The following is a 15,429-nucleotide window of genomic DNA, read 5'->3' as shown; positions in this document are numbered from 1 at the left end:
TAGACAGAGTGGACCGCCTGACCAATGAGCGTGTTCTGTTCCCACGACCCTGTTGAGCAGACACTAAAGAGGGACTTGACACAACACTGGATTCTCCGTACACAATATTGTTGCTGAGTTATTACACGCACGCGACTTCCACCACTCAAGCGTGCTCATCTTAAGATTAGCCAATCAGCGCGCAGCGCTCTCACGACCTTCACTCGCCCCGACATTTTTCAAATGCGGATTCAATTGTGGACAGTGCTTGTTTTTAAACAAGATAGCGGGATTTAATTGGACGATTCAGCGCGCTGCTTAGCATTGTTAAGGATTGTGGATATTTTTCCCACGCTCATTACAATGGATCAGTTATCATAAACAAAGGTTGAGACAAAGACTCGCATACTTGTGAATCCCGTGATTGACCTGTTGAAAATATTTCCGCACCTAACAGTCGATACCTAGCTGTCATCACTCCACATACATCATCAAGGGCATTCAATTCCAAAGCAAAAATGAGCGAAGAAACCAACTCCAGAGACCGCAGAAAGGTAAGTTTGAGTTATCTTTTTTCTAGCAAAAAATTTTTGCTTGAATTTTTGTTTTTATTTAGAGCACGATAGCAAATGCAATACGATCTCTATAATTCCGTGTTCAGGCGTCGAAACCCATCATGGAGAAAAGAAGACGAGCCAGGATAAATGAAAGTTTAAACGAACTGAAAAGTTTAATCCTAGAGGCCATGAAAAAAGATGTAAGTATTTACCTCTTCTAGGCTTAAATCACAATTGTACATTTCTTTATTGTTCAGCAAACTAGATAAAATTAATTCGACGTTTCATTAATAACTGTTTTGTCAGCAAGAACTATAAAAAGTTTAAGCGTTACAACTTTTCGCAAAGTTCCCAGCACTTTCGCGTTGTTGACCGGAGTTGACATCTTCTACACACGACTCCTTTTTTCTATGTTTTGCTCAGTTAAACTCACTTTTGTTGTAGACATAAACCCAAGAACAATGTTCTTTATTCCACAAGAGAAAAAAAATCTAGAAATAACTGACGCTTGCATTCTCACAGGAACATTCCTTAGCGATCAAATCGCTTTTAATGGAAGTAGAAATACTTAGATTTCCTTATCTGGTTTTCTTTTCATAGAGAATAGTCATATCTTAGCAGATGCTTGAGAGTCATGTTATGCTAAAAGTTTCAAGGGTATTATGCAAGAAGTGATGGAGAACGGAGTCAATTTCAAGTCTAGGCAAATCTCTCTTAAAGGAAACCATTATAAACCAGTAAAGATAATTTTCAAAACGATTCAAGACGCTTAAATTCTTTCAAAAACTAGAATACTTATACCATAACTATCTTAAGGGAGAGCTGAGAGACTTAACCAGTTCGGCTGTAGTTGTTGGGATATTAAATCTAATTTCAATACATTTGATGATCAAAATTAACTATTATCACAGCGAATCTACATTTTCTTTGGATTGTTTTTTTTTTTTTTTTAGAATTCCTGTTACTCCAAGTTAGAAAAAGCTGATATCCTGGAAATGACGGTTCAACATTTGAAAAATCTAAAAAATCAACAAAACACAGGTAAATCAAATTCCTCATTCCCTGAATTATTTGCATCTGACTCAAACTTTATGATCATGATGAGGGGTTTCGGGTCACTTTGCTGTTGTGATGTCACAGATCAATAAGAAAGTTATGCCTGAGTTTTAGGGGCCAAAAAGTGGGAATTTAAAGCAGGCTATGGACCTTATGAGGAAGTAAAACCCTTTTAAAAAGTTATTAGCATGAAATTTTCCTTCAAATCAACATTTTGGAGGCTCCTAAAGACACTTTTTTGTTCAAAGGTTGAATGTTATCCCTAAGGGGTAGTGTCACTCTTCGTAAATTCCTTCAAACAGACTAATGGCTTACTTTAAAAAAAAAAAAACCAAAATTCTGAAATGGAGCGTGATAGTTCTTGATAATTGTGATGATTGCAGCGAGAAAAAGTCAGGGAAATAAGATGGAAGATTCAGGTCTAGATCCTGGAATTCGTGAATTCCACTACAGCTATTCATAGATAGACTCCCCATGGGAAGTCTCAGTATTCCGAGCCGTCCGCGTGACGATTAAATCAAGGGTTCTTATGTAATTCTTAAAACTCTCTCAACAGGTAATCCATCTTCAAATCCAGTCTCCCTCGCCAATTATCGCGCAGGATTTAATCAATGCGCATCCGAAATCACCCGTGTACTGACAGGCCTGGGTAACACCGACTCTGCACTTAGGAGTAGGCTGTTAGAACATCTTGCGTCCCGCTGTCTAATTACCAAACCTGCAGAAGCTGCTGACTTAAGGGAACCACAGTCACCTCAAATTTCCTTTCCAAACCAACCAATTCTACCTAAGCCGCCGCTTTCCACAATGGCTTCTCCGGCAAATTTCTCATTCCTGCCTCAAAGCAGTCCTAGTTTTCTCCCCTCAGCTCAGTATCACTTAGCTTCCTACCCATTAACAAATGGCAAAGTGGCGGTTCTGTTACCAACAGTCAATCCCTTTTTGGTAGACTCAAGCACCGCAACCGCTGCTTCGCAACCAAGCCTTATTCCCGTATTTAGTAAAGAACCAAAGCACGGTATGTCTCCACCGGAAATGATGCCTTTAGGCTTAGATACCAGGCCGGTTTTTTGGAAATCGATTCCTTGACTAAGAAAACTCGCCAAGCTGGTCTTCGTTTTATACGAGAAGTGTGTTTAGTTCTTTTATTTTAATTACATTGTGATTCTTAAAGGATTAATTTCAATGGTTTGATTAAGGTTTAACTTAACGTAATTTTTTTAAAAATTAATGCTGAGTTCATGCTAGCGACATAAGTAATTCAGCTGTTAGGTAGCAAATTCGCTTTTTTTCACTTGCGAAAGAAATGAGAGATGCTGTAGTCTAGAGTGTGAAGACATATTTCAGAGATTTTGTCACAAAACAAGTCGATCTGTTATGATAATCAAGTCAAATTCTTACAAATGATTTTAAAGAGTCGATTTTCAAACCTGACAGAATGTCTCTTAACAATGAGCCTCTTTAAAACACCGAGTGCATGGCTTACGAGATTATTTAATATGCCAAGTGACACTTAAGAAAAAAATATATTTAAATTCTATTTAACAAACCATTTGATGGTTTATTTACACGTATTTTTGCTGAGTTATCGTTTTCTGAGAGTATTGTTTTAGATATCAATTACAGTGTGATTTTCCTGCTTAATATTCCTTACTATGTAAGGTATCAACAGATCAATTGGTCGATCGAAGAGGAAAATTTCCCTTTAATGGAAAGAATAACTTAACTCTTTATAAAGAATGAATTACTGATTAAATGACAACTTATATTAAGATGAATAAATTCAGCAGATCAGCTGGTGTTTGCGTACTCTTTGTCGTTGCTCTTGTTTCACTGGAGCCCATGTATGTAGTAAAACTGGGAATGTATTGCCTTGGAAACAAATAAACGAATGAAAAAAGAAAGCCAAAGATGGAAACAGGACTCAAGGGTCTGTTTTTCCAGGGTAACTTAAACAAGCGTTAATGCTGTTGAAATTCATGTCCTGACAGGTCGCATTAATTGACAGAAGCTGATTATTTTTTAAAACAGCAACAGAAGTGCTTTAGAAACAACATTTATGATACAGGTGGATCTTACATGCCAGTGCCTGAATCCAGCAAAACTTTCTCTTACCTCAGCCTTCTGTAACCGAATGAATCAGAAATGCCACGGTTTTTTCCCTTTCAAACAGCCTTTATTTAAGAGCGCGCATAGAAACTCCAATCCTGAATTTAAGGTATTCGTCAATTATCGAGAGTTCTTTAGAGTGGTCGTTTTTTTTTTAGCAAAATATCAATTTTAAAGATTCCACTACTTGAAAGATTCACTTCAGGTCACACCAATTTTCCAGTGTAATATAAGTATAAATTGGCTTTGCGTATGTGCAAGCTTTGACAAAATGAATAATCTTATTAATTTGGATTAAAAGAAGCTAAAAATGGACCCAAAGGTAACTTTACAATTGCTTTTTTGACTTTCCCGAAAGTCTGTCTAATGGCACTTTTCGTTTGCAGTCTTTGCTTTTGTTTTATAAACTTCACCTGTATGCGGTTCTGGGCGCAGTTGTATAAAGGGCGGACAATGTTATCCAACGGATAAATTGCTATCCAGCGGATAAGTGATTGTAAAACGTACTGCGCTATCCACTGGATATCCAACAGAAAGAGATTTATTCAATGGATAGCGTTATCCAACCTTCGAACAACCGGGGCTTTATATTTAATTCTATGCAATGACTCAGTGATGTAGAATGTAGAGAATGTGCAATTGTCTAAATATAAACAAAACAGGTTTCGACAGTTATATGGCAAATGAACCATTTGGCAGGTTTTTAGTGCTCACAGAAGCTCTCAAAACAGAAAACTGTCAATTAACACATGTTATTAATTCTTAATGCACCTCTTCAAGGTGATTCTTGCAAGTTAAATGGCAGGGGTTTATTCAGTTAAAAAAGGAAAAAAAAAGAAAGAAAAAGAAGACTTTCAGAGACGAACTTTATTCCATCGTGAAAAGTCCTCGTAGATTTAATTCAATTTGTAGAAAGTTTAAATCTAATTGAGGGGTTTATACCTTTTGGAGCAACCATAACAGTGTCATTCATTGTTCGTTCGTCATAGAAATATTCCAGAGGTTGACTGATCTATTCAAATCCTCTTTGACGGTTGCCATTCTCTCATTAACTCAAGTCGGGCATTTTAACAGCTTCGTGCACTGTAGATGCCTTGAATTTGTCTCTCTTAAGTTACCCTTTCTGATCAGCGTGAGTTTTCAACAATCTCGCCTTCTAAACAGAGATTGTACTGTACACTTTACAGAGCGTTGTTTAAATTCTTTGCGTTTGTGTTTAGACTTGTTTTTAAGCAACAATTGTTCCGGATATTCATGAATAAACATTCGCACCAGGACTGATCGTGGGAAAATTTCAGTGCCTTTTGTTCTGCTCACGGTCGGGTCACCTTATAAGTGAACCCCATCGAGTTCGAATCATGCCATGACAATGCATGGGCACGTGCGGAAATAAACACTCATTGTGGCAGTGGAACGTTTTATTTAAACATATTTATTAGCATTGTCATGCGCGAGCTCTTTTCGGCGGGTCAGCCAATGAGCTTCGACTGTTCCCACGGACACGGTTTAGAAATTACAATGGTTTGTCTGTTTTTGCTTAATGAAGTTTTAATAAGAATCATTGTTTGCGCAAGGATCACCGCAAAGCCATAATGTAATTTGCTTTTAAACAACAGCACAGACATACTTGCCTTACGCGCTGAGAATCGCCCGACCAATCACAGCCAGACGTTCTCACGCTCTGTTAGCAAAGGTTTATTTACAGTGAATGGTACAAGCGATCTCATTGGCTCGTAGGTAACACTTTTCAATTGGCAAAATGTCCCCGAAAATTTTCCCACGCTCGGAGAAATTGCTGGCATAAAAAGGATTTAGAACGAAGTGTGGCTGATTTTACGTTTGCGGCGCGAAAAAGATTGAGCGTGGAATTGTGTGAGGGAAAGGTTTATGTTGTGGAAAAATGGGTCTTGAAAGTCCAACAAGGAACCCATCGACCGAGGACAGACGGAAGGTACTAAGGGTTTGAAAAGTTTCAAACTTTCAAAAAAAATTGAATGTTTTGAAATATATACTATGCTGTATTAGTGCTCAGTGAAAGCCATAATAGACTAACCAAAGATTAATTTCAAAATTTTATTTCAGTCTTCCAAGCCTTTAATGGAAAAAAGGAGAAGGGCAAGGATAAATCAAAGCCTCAATGAATTAAAAAACCTCATTCTGGAAGCTATGAAAAAAGATGTAAGCCAAACTATTATTATAAAAACGGTTAACAATTTTTTTCTTTTCCCACAAAATCTTTTGACAAGAATCGCCGGGTTTTGTTCAATTATTAGAGATCTTTGATTAACAGTAAAACAAAAGCGTGTATATATTTCCAGGGTGTAAATTTGTTGCTAAATTTTGTTTATGTGTAATGTGAACGGCCTTAGCTGTTGAATCGTTTATTACATGTGTTTAATGCCTGACGCGTTTATCTTTTTCGAGACAAGACATTGCATCAAAATTTTACAGGATTTTCTTTTTTTCAGACTTCTTGCTATTCCAAATTGGAAAAAGCTGACATTTTAGAGATGACAGTGCGTTATTTGCGATCAATGAGGACTCAAAGTGCGGCAAGTAAGTCCGACACAAGATAATTTTTTTTTAATTAGTGAATACCTGAAGTGAAACTCAGCGTGATGGGTACTGTTTGTATAATAAAAATCAGAAATCTATTTACAGATTTAAACGCTTGTACATTTTCAACTGTATGAATCTTGACGCACCTTGTCTTTTATTAGCATTTATGTACAGTAGACTCACCGGGATGTTCATCAATGCTTACTAATGCACTTTGTTTTCATTTCCGCAGCTCGTGTGAGTAACACAAGCGATCCAAATACAATGGCGCGTTACCGCGCGGGATACAACGAGTGCGCGAATGAAGTGAGCCGATATCTTATGTCACTGGAAGGGTTGGATGTTCAGGTCCGCGCGCGTTTGCTCTCACATCTCGCTTCCTATTGTACACCTTGTCCTCCGATCATGAAACCAACAACAACGACATCAGAAAAACTCCCATTGCCGCAATCACAAACCATAACGTTGCCAGTGACCTCACCTTTAGAGCTATCACGTTTTACTTCAAATCAATCAAAAAGTCTAGAGACAAGCCCAAGTTTTCTAAACACGACTCAATTTCAAATCGTTCCAGGGCAGCTGGCTAACGGAAAAATCGCCGCGGTACTAGTACCGAGCCAAAACACTCCCTTGGCCATGGTTTCTACTCCTCATCTAATCCCCGTGTTTAATAAACCGACGGTGGATTTCCAAGCGCTTCAAGGACTAAATGTTCCAGATGCTCAGGCTTTGAGACCGGAGAACGACCCTCTTTGGAGACCTTGGTAATTAATAGGAAAGAAAGATGGAAGGGCTTGACTCTCATGTCTGAGACAAAACTTCTTTTCAAACTTTTAAAATAATACCGAAGCTCATTGCTTTGCTTGAAAAGACAGCTAATAATCTGTAAATATCGCTCAAACGATCTCGCATTGTTCCTTTGTCTTCAGGACAAAGAGTCTCAAAGCGTCATTAAATTTAGTACCTTTTCACATTATCTCGCGTGGTTCTCTTTACTATTCTTTCAAGTTGTTTGCCGTAAATTCCTAAGTACATTAAGATTGCTCTATCACTACAACTTACGCACTCATGAGAATTGAACCTTCTTAATGGGCTTGTTTAAATACTAAAACTGATCGTGCAAGACTGTACAAAAGTTAATAAACCTCGAGGATTAAGAATTTTAAACGTTTCTTTTACAAAAACCGACAACAATGAAATAATCTTCGGCATGATAAATCCAGAGGGGTTAAATCTCTCAGTGTACAGATTGTCTAGACGATCACACGATTTCGTGTGCAATGTGGAATGAATTTAAGCGCATGTAAATTTCGCCCGAAAAAAAAAATGTTATATTCATTCCAAATTGCGTGATTTGATTTCTTGTCCATACTACAGTAAATGGTCTCAGCCCTGGGGGGTAATATGCGAAAGTGTATTCTGATCGCCCGGGCGAGTGTACTCCTAAGAAGGACTGTTGTCAGAGTTTCGACTACCTAAGCGTAAGTCATCATCAGTGTTTAGTGGATGGTTTTTGCCAGCCGAAAGTACAATGTCTGGTTTGTGAAAACTGATTGTTCGGTTTAGCCGTCGGTGATATCATTGGCTGTAAGACTGTACTATACAATTTTATGCGCTCAACTTTTAAAATTTTTTTCATGTTTCTGCTTATTTTGTTCTAAACTGACCCGTTCAACGTCCATGGTAAAATTTTTTGCATGAATATAATTATCGTCGGCATTAGTAATGCAAACTGTCTCGCTTTGGTGTTCAATAGGTAATCACTGAAAAACGAAAGAGCGGAGACCCTATTCGCAAAATTGCGATCAGCCATAAAAAAATTAAAAAATGGAGAGTTTTGAAAACGTTTTTCTTTTTCAAAAAAAAAAAACCGCTCCGTTTCACGTGTAGATAAGAGAAACAAAGGTGAAGAATTGTTGGGAATTACTCGATTGCTGCCAACACAATCTAATAAGTCTCGAGGTCATGATATATTCGCGGTCGTTAGTCGTATAAAGCGCTCTTCTTTTTTGCACTCCCTTCTCTGGATTTCACAAACACGCGTGCATTACAAGATTACATTGAGACGTTCACGAATCGAAAAAAAACCTATAATTCTATTGGATGAACGTAATATTCCATTTCCGATCCCTGTCACCTTGCGCTAAGCGATTGATGTTAAATCCTGCAGACGGCGATTAAAATTAAATAATGAATAAAAAAACATGAACAATGAGAGTAGATAAACCGTACTAATTCTGGCAGAATGATTCACTTGCATAATTGCTGGCCCTCATCTGCTCTCATTTCGCGTGTTTGACGGTGGAAAATAGTCGACTGCACATCCAAACGTGTGCGTTCTAAAATCAATTCCAGGTAGTTTGGACAGTAACGCTGTTTTGGGTTAGATTACTTTGATTCGCTATCCTTTTGAAATGAAAACGGCATGCATTTTTAAAATTTCATTAGCGTGGTTTGGGCCTGAAGTAATCTACACAGTGACTTCGAAGAAGATCGTCCATCACAAATTGATCTTGACTGTCCGATACGCAAATAAAAAGCGCGCTTTTCTGTGCAGGAAACCGGGAAAACACGCGTGCAAGGTCTTCTTGACGTCGCTCTCGTAATCTGCTCAGTCTCACTACATCTGTACCAGATTTGAAGAAATAAATGTTTGATTACAGAAATGCCTCTAGCGTGTTTGAAGGAAATTTTGTTATGATGAAATGTTTTTCGAAAAAAGAATAACTGTGCAACGCCGTGAGAAGAGCTTTCACACACGAAGTTGCTGCCTTGTTCGGAGGTCGAACAAACCATCAAACGTTTAAAGCTATCGTGATCGTTTTCAGAAAATTTGCATCAACAATACTTAGTCAAGGCTTTTGATCAGGTAGTACTAAAATGATACAAAGTATTTTCGTTCAGTGCAGAGATACGAGATGGAAACCCTATCCATCTTAATATTTCTTTTAACGCAGCCACCACTAACAGGTGGTAATTCGTAACGGCTGTTGCATTGGTTTTCTTGTTTTTCTTTCCGGTAATTATCTACACCCATCATGAGTAAGCATATTCTCCATACTGTTCTCTATGCATATCCTAAGGTGCTGACAAGGAGAATTTGTTTGACGATTAAGAGTTTCTTTAATTGGTGATAATTTTTTTTTATTCTCCTGACCTCGATGTGGGATTCAGGGGTTGATATTGTACGGAGAAATTAGATGCTAGTCACTCTTAGGGATCCATGAAGGATTAGAGAGAGTGTTTCCCACTGAAGAGCCGTATTTCAGAGGCATTGTCACCTTACAGCCTCAAAACTGCAGTATCAGATTGTAAACAAGCTGCAACTTTTTCCTCCGAGGTCCATGTCGTTATATACAAGATATGAGATTACGCAAACGGTTAAGACACACAAATATGTGAACTCGCAAGGGCTGTTGTAATGCCTTCTCGGGTATCTGGCCTCTGCGTAAGAAACCCTGCTTGTGTAATCATGCCAAACCCAAGAAAGTAATTGAAGGAAAAGGGAAAGGAAAAAGATTCTCCTATCGTACTCTGTTCCTCCGTACCTTTGGCTACAGGTAAACCACAGACTAATGATTCACAAAGGCCACCCACTACACCCTGTTCAGTTACCTGCCGCTAGCCTATCCTTGTTTCTTCATCATGTCAGAAATGAGACTAGAGAGTCTGCTATGTTCCGAAACTTCACGTTTTATTTTAGAAAATCAACTTCATCTCCCTCTCATTTTAAATACATAATATGATCCTATTGTTAAATCATTTGTCACTTATCGCAAATTATGAACCGGAAATCAATTGACGCTGAATAATCCCTGACAATCACCTTCAACCCCCATCAAGTTCCTCCAAAGGAAATTTTGCAAAAAAAATCTCTCTCCAGAGAGCTCTACCCAACCGAATGATTTGTCAGTTGACTTGAATTTAACTGCCTTTCCAAGACAAAACTATATTACTACTCGAATTTCTCACTATTAAATGACGCAATTCCCAGAGGTATTCAACAAAAGCTCAAAAAGACAAATATTTTATTACAAATAGGTTTGTAAATAAATTTAGAATTGTTAATGTTCTTTCTATAACTATTATTGCCATCCAAATTAATTTATTAAAGTAAGGAACATGTAGTAACAAGTTTTAAGTCTCTACTCTAAGTGTAAACTTTAGAGCTGGGAAATACCAGATGTATAAAAAAATGCCAACATCAACAAGATTGTTCAACCTCTCAAGGCAAAAATGAATATTTTAAAGGCAAGCATTTATAACTTCACAAGATAACTTATTTCAACTTCCTGCAAAAGTAGTTGCCTTTCTTTCCATAACACCATGAACACAAATCAAATTTAACCACAATTAAGCCAGCAGTTCCAACAGAAATTATGAATGTAAGAGAGAAACTTAGGAAAATTGAAAACAAAGCAGAAAAGTTCAAAAAAGGAAATAAATAAAAAAAGCAGAAAAATTTTTTTTAAGGTTTGTGCTTGGAAAAAAAAAAGTTTTATTGTGTAAGTATTTGGCTGGGTAAATACTTCACAAATGGTCATCCACTTTCATGGGACAACAATAGCAACAAACAAAAAACCACACTCAAACACTGTGTTACATCAAACTTTCTGGTAACCTGTTTACTTGTCAAAAAAATTCCATTTCAACAAAAGTAAATCTAGCACACATTAACCCTGTTGTGGAAATATTAATAAAATCCAATCTCTAAATCTGTTTAAATCAAAGTCTTCAAAGTTCTTCAAATCTTCAATGCAATGCAAAGTGGAATCTCAGGGAGTTTCAGAAATATTTATGTTTAAGACCAAATGAATTAAATATTTCAAAATAATACAAAAATCACTGTTGAAGAACAAGCCAAGGTAGCTCTTGAAAAGTGTTTTCCAGGAGATGTACAATAATTTAGTCGCTGCATCTGCTGATTATCTCCAGATTAATCAAATATCTAATAACATTTTCAGCTTTGGAGAAGGCCAGAACAAAATGTTTAGTACGAGGCTTTTCTGTTTACTTTTTTAATACTTGAAGAAGAAGAATCAACAATTCTTCCCCAAAGTGGAGGTGGATATTTACTTTGAGCCCCACTGAAACCAAGGTGAATAATTGTTTTTGTATATCCCACACAGATACCAAAAAATGAGTTCACTTCATTCAATGTGCTGAAAAATAGTTGGAAATTAAACCAAACACTGAGTACAAAAAGTATGATTTACTTAAATGTGGTATACACTAACTTCAAACAAATATACCAGCCTTTTTGATTCAATCTTTATAACTATAACACCACACCGTAAGTTATCACATGATTAAATAAATAAATTTTTCTGCCAATATAATGACTACATGTTTCTACACTTTGTTTCCAATATCAATCTAGATTTTAAACATGTCTGATGCGAAGTTAGGTAGAACTGTAGACTTAAAAGAAACTGTACCCAAATAAGGGCCTCAAATGTAACCCTTTCAAGGAACAAAAACAATGACAACAAAAAAATGAGGAGTTTTGAGTTGCAACAAAAGCAGCCCTCACTTTGGGATCTACCAGTTTCACAAACATTAAGGGTCAGCTATTTAAACATAGTTTATCTGCTGTTTAGCAAAACCGTGTCCTAAACAATTCTCAATTTAGCTGGACCTTTTATCTGAACCTATTTTTATGATCAGTGTCAAGAGGGTAAAAGCTAATGATGTAAGGACATTTCTTCAAATAAATCAACCCTTTCACAGAGAAAGCCTGAGGCCCACTGATTGTGTTAACCTGTGATTTTGGTTAAACTTCATGTAAATAAGCTGCCCAAACCCTTTAACCGCTTAGAGTGACCAGCATGTAATTTCTCCTTACAGTTTTACTACTGAATCACTCACAAAGATTATGGGAATAAAGGAAATAATTACCAATCTAAGAAACTTTGTCTTTCAACCAAATTCACCTTAACAGTAACAAAGGAAATACATGTTCTCTGATGTTAGGAAGTGCAGTATTAAATAAATGACCTCATGCACTGTGCCAAAGTTGATCAACCTGGATATCTTAAGGAAATTTACCATTTCTGTTTTTTTGTTTTGGTCATTTTGTTCACACCCTTCATTTCTAAGTTTGAGAAAAAAATTAAACCAAACATAAAAAGTGTCCTGTTTTGTTTCTGAAGCCGTGCTATCTCAATTCAGTTTTTGTTATCTGTTGGAACCAGTAACGGTTAAAGCCAAATGTTTGCCAGAATAGAGTATATCACTCATCAATGTGTAATCAAATACAGGAAAATTATCTTGTTTTAAACAATCTTAGAAATATCAATAAAAATACAATATTTTTCATTACTCTAAACAAAGTGCAGATATGAATTAATTTTGTACTTAAATCCATAAATTTCATTTTTCAATGTCAATTGTAAAACCATGAATGACTTCTCTGGCTTAACAACAGTAACAAAATAATATAGTGTCAATATTTACAATGATGTGATCAAATATCTTTTACACTCATATCTGACATAGATGTTAGAGCTTTGATGCATCAATTAGGTTTACTGAGGAAGGAGCATGCAAACTTGCCTCAAGTATCACATCATCTTTTTCATGCAGGTCAATTCTAGAAAGCAATTGAACTGTATTTAAGAGAAATCTGTGGTTTCTTTCTTACCATACAAAAGGGAAATTGATGAAAAAACTTCATTTTTAATCCTTCTTAACATCTCTCAAATCAAAAAATATAAACTTTCAGAAAAATGCAAAAAAGGCTGCACTGAAAGTACTAAATAAAGCTATCATATGTCAAAGCACATCTTACATGATCATGGACAGCAAGATTCTTAGCTAACTGTGTTTCTTCATGCTCTACCTTGTTGTTCTGAGACAAATTTTCCTCCAGCAGTATGTGTTTTCTCTTTGAATCATGAAAATCTACATCAACTTGGGAGAACCCATTTTCCAGGACATCTTTTAAATCAGTTGGTTCTTCAACATCTTTGAGCTTCCTCTTCATCCCACAACTGCCTACATCAGCAGTTAAACTTTCATTACGAGCAATCTTACAAGGTTTTGACTCCTCAGCCAAAGCCATCTTGTCATCTTCATGCTTCCTCTTAACTCCAGATGTATTAATATCTTCTGTCATAGCATGCTCGTCAGCATCGAGTTTCCTCTTTGTTCCACACGTTGCTGAATTGACCATAACAGCAGCAGTCTTCAGCTCATCATCAACCTCCCTCTTTGTTCCAGACATCTCTGTGCTACCTTTTAAAGATTGGACTTTCTGTTCACCACCATCTGTGCCATCTGGGACTTCTGCATTCACATTTGATGCAGGATCACTGCTCCCCCCTGGATGATCTGAACTCAAGGGAGATTTTGGTTCATCTGTATGGGGTACCCCTGTCTCTACAACTACATTTTTGTCATTTGGTTCTAAGAAAGACTGATCAATGGAGTTTCTTTCCTCCTTATTGTTGTTATGATCTGATGAATCAGCAGAAGCAGAACTTAAATTCTTATCACTTACTGAATTTTGCAGTGTTTGACTGTGTCTATTTTGAGCAGTGTTGATAGAAGCAGCAGCTGAAGTAGTGGAGGTGCTTGCCTTGAATCTATGCCCTCTCACACTTGGGTTACTTAACTTCTTAAAGCGATCTCTATAACTAGAGCTGACATCTCTATAAACAGCAAAAGATGGAGTTCCAGGGGGGGTAGGCAACAAGGCAGGACCCCTCCCTAGGAGAGAGCTGAAACGGTTACTAGTCAATGGACTGTAAGACTTCACTGGAAAGGGATCAGAATAAGCAGGTTTAAAGAGATACTTAGGTGTATGGTAAGGACCCCCTGGAGTTCCAAAGTCAAAATTCATCTGTTGCACTGGTGGATAATGACTTTGAAAAACATAGGGAATGACTGTCTGAACGGGTTGATATTCCTGAACTCTTTGCGAGACATAGGGGACATTGTAACCCACGCTGAAATTACGGCCGTAGCCATAAGGGGTCAAGCTACCAGAGAGGAGCCGTGAAGGGATTTGATATCTATCATAAACCGTGGATGTGAAATGCGAATCCCAGTATGGCAAAATGTCCATATCGTACACACCGTTGTAGGAAGATGGAGGTGGTGAATTCCAATCGTTTGAGTCGCTATTTACTGGGTAATAGTTCGACCAAGGTATCGGAGAGGATTTCCTGTTGTTTGGTCGGTTTGGCAGCTGGGGAGGATCGGGTAACTTCTTTTTCCACGACGTGCAGATATTGGTCAAAATAAGATTTGAAATTTTGCGATGTGCTCGCATTCCCCAATGAATCCCGTCTTCGGCTTGCGTGAAATTATCCTTGTTTTTCAACTCGTTGAATAAGTCCAAATAGATTTTCTTCTGTTTTGTGGTAGCGAGCCGTGCGAAATTATTCGCTGTCATGATCTTATCAACTGGGATTGTGAGAAATCCCTTGCGAAGGAATCCTCCCTTGCATCGTTCAGCCAGAGGAAGGGCGGCATTCCAAATGAACAGTACACTAAGAGGAAACATTTCATTTATTTCCTTTAAAAGCTTGTCTAAGTTCTCTTTGTACTGCTGCAAATCATCGTCGCCATAATGGTGTAAATCCCAAAAGGTTGAATTCATGATTATAATGTCGGGCCCACATGTTTTCAACTCATTCAGAATCGATGCCATGTGCTCGCTGTAAGCCCGAGTTACAAAGTAGTACTTGAAAAAAACCTCGCTTTCTTTGAATTCTCGCACTTCTCTGTACTCGATGCCATTCACCATTTTCCCTTCAAGCTTTCCACCGCTAAGAAGTTTGTCACCGAGGAATGCAAGCTCACCCTTTGCGCGTAGTTCTCTCTGCATCAGATAACGACTGTCTTTTTGAGTCCACAAGCAAACAAGGTCTTTGTAGACAGAACGCTGGATGGAATCACCAATAACAATAATTTTTCGGTTTTGAAAAAGGTCTCGAACATCTTGGTGGAAAAATATAGCCATTTCCTGAGTCAAAACAACATACAGGTTAATCAATGACAAGACGCCATTACGCCCTCTAACTTTCGAAAGAAATCCAACACTCTCGGTTTCACGTGACATGTCATTCTGTCACGTCAAGTATGAATTGCTTGAAAATTATTCGAAAGGCTTCCAAAAAATGTCACGCTGTTATGGTTTATGCGACGAAAAATGATGAATTAA

At 37.5% G+C, this 15,429-nt stretch overlaps 3 protein-coding genes across 3 annotated transcripts; 2 read left to right on the top strand and 1 right to left on the bottom strand.

Moving 5' to 3' along the window:
• The first annotated feature begins 384 nt into the window (after positions 1-384).
• Positions 385-3,401, top strand: LOC149048980 (transcription factor HES-4-B-like). Its single transcript, XM_089201460.1, has 4 exons — positions 385-533; positions 641-736; positions 1,490-1,577; positions 2,149-3,401. The coding sequence occupies exons 1-4, from the start codon at positions 498-500 to the stop codon at positions 2,679-2,681; spliced, it is 753 nt and encodes a 250-aa protein (XP_089057586.1). The 5' UTR covers positions 385-497; the 3' UTR covers positions 2,682-3,401.
• A 1,805-nt stretch (positions 3,402-5,206) lies between these two features.
• LOC113678225 (transcription factor HES-4) lies at positions 5,207-7,236 on the top strand. Its single transcript, XM_027195106.2, has 4 exons — positions 5,207-5,652; positions 5,784-5,879; positions 6,170-6,257; positions 6,493-7,236. Exons 1-4 carry the CDS (start codon positions 5,602-5,604, stop codon positions 7,026-7,028), a joined length of 771 nt encoding a protein of 256 aa, XP_027050907.2. The 5' UTR covers positions 5,207-5,601; the 3' UTR covers positions 7,029-7,236.
• Positions 7,237-10,271: 3,035 nt separating this feature from the next.
• On the bottom strand, positions 10,272-15,300 carry LOC113678240 (uncharacterized). The gene has a single exon (XM_027195118.2). The coding sequence runs from the start codon at positions 15,226-15,228 to the stop codon at positions 13,015-13,017; it is 2,214 nt and encodes a 737-aa protein (XP_027050919.2). The 5' UTR covers positions 15,229-15,300; the 3' UTR covers positions 10,272-13,014.
• Positions 15,301-15,429: the final 129 nt, after the last annotated feature.

Source organism: Pocillopora damicornis, chromosome 3 (assembly GCF_964200805.1).
Source record: "Pocillopora damicornis chromosome 3, jaPocDami1.2, whole genome shotgun sequence".
NCBI classification, from domain to species: Eukaryota; Metazoa; Cnidaria; class Anthozoa; order Scleractinia; family Pocilloporidae; genus Pocillopora; species Pocillopora damicornis.
Note: the sequence above shows the minus strand (reverse complement) of the source record. Positions and strands in the feature narration are given on the sequence as shown.

What these genes read in the sequence shown, in the direction of transcription:
- LOC113678225 (XM_027195106.2), top strand. Translation starts at nt 5,602, where the DNA reads ATGGGTCTTGAAAGTCCAACAAGGAACCCATCGACCGAGGACAGACGG. An exon ending in CGACCGAGGACAGACGGAAG is followed by an intron (nt 5,653 to 5,783) that starts GTACTAAGGGTT and finishes ATTTTATTTCAG; the next exon opens with TCTTCCAAGCCTTTAATGGA. An exon ending in TGGAAGCTATGAAAAAAGAT is followed by an intron (nt 5,880 to 6,169) that starts GTAAGCCAAACT and finishes TCTTTTTTTCAG; the next exon opens with ACTTCTTGCTATTCCAAATT.
- LOC149048980 (XM_089201460.1), top strand. Translation starts at nt 498, where the DNA reads ATGAGCGAAGAAACCAACTCCAGAGACCGCAGAAAG. An exon ending in TAGAGGCCATGAAAAAAGAT is followed by an intron (nt 737 to 1,489) that starts GTAAGTATTTAC and finishes TTTTTTTTTTAG; the next exon opens with AATTCCTGTTACTCCAAGTT. An exon ending in AAAAAATCAACAAAACACAG is followed by an intron (nt 1,578 to 2,148) that starts GTAAATCAAATT and finishes CTCTCTCAACAG; the next exon opens with GTAATCCATCTTCAAATCCA.
- LOC113678240 (XM_027195118.2), bottom strand. Translation starts at nt 15,228, where the DNA reads ATGGCTATATTTTTCCACCAAGATGTTCGAGACCTTTTTCAAAACCGA.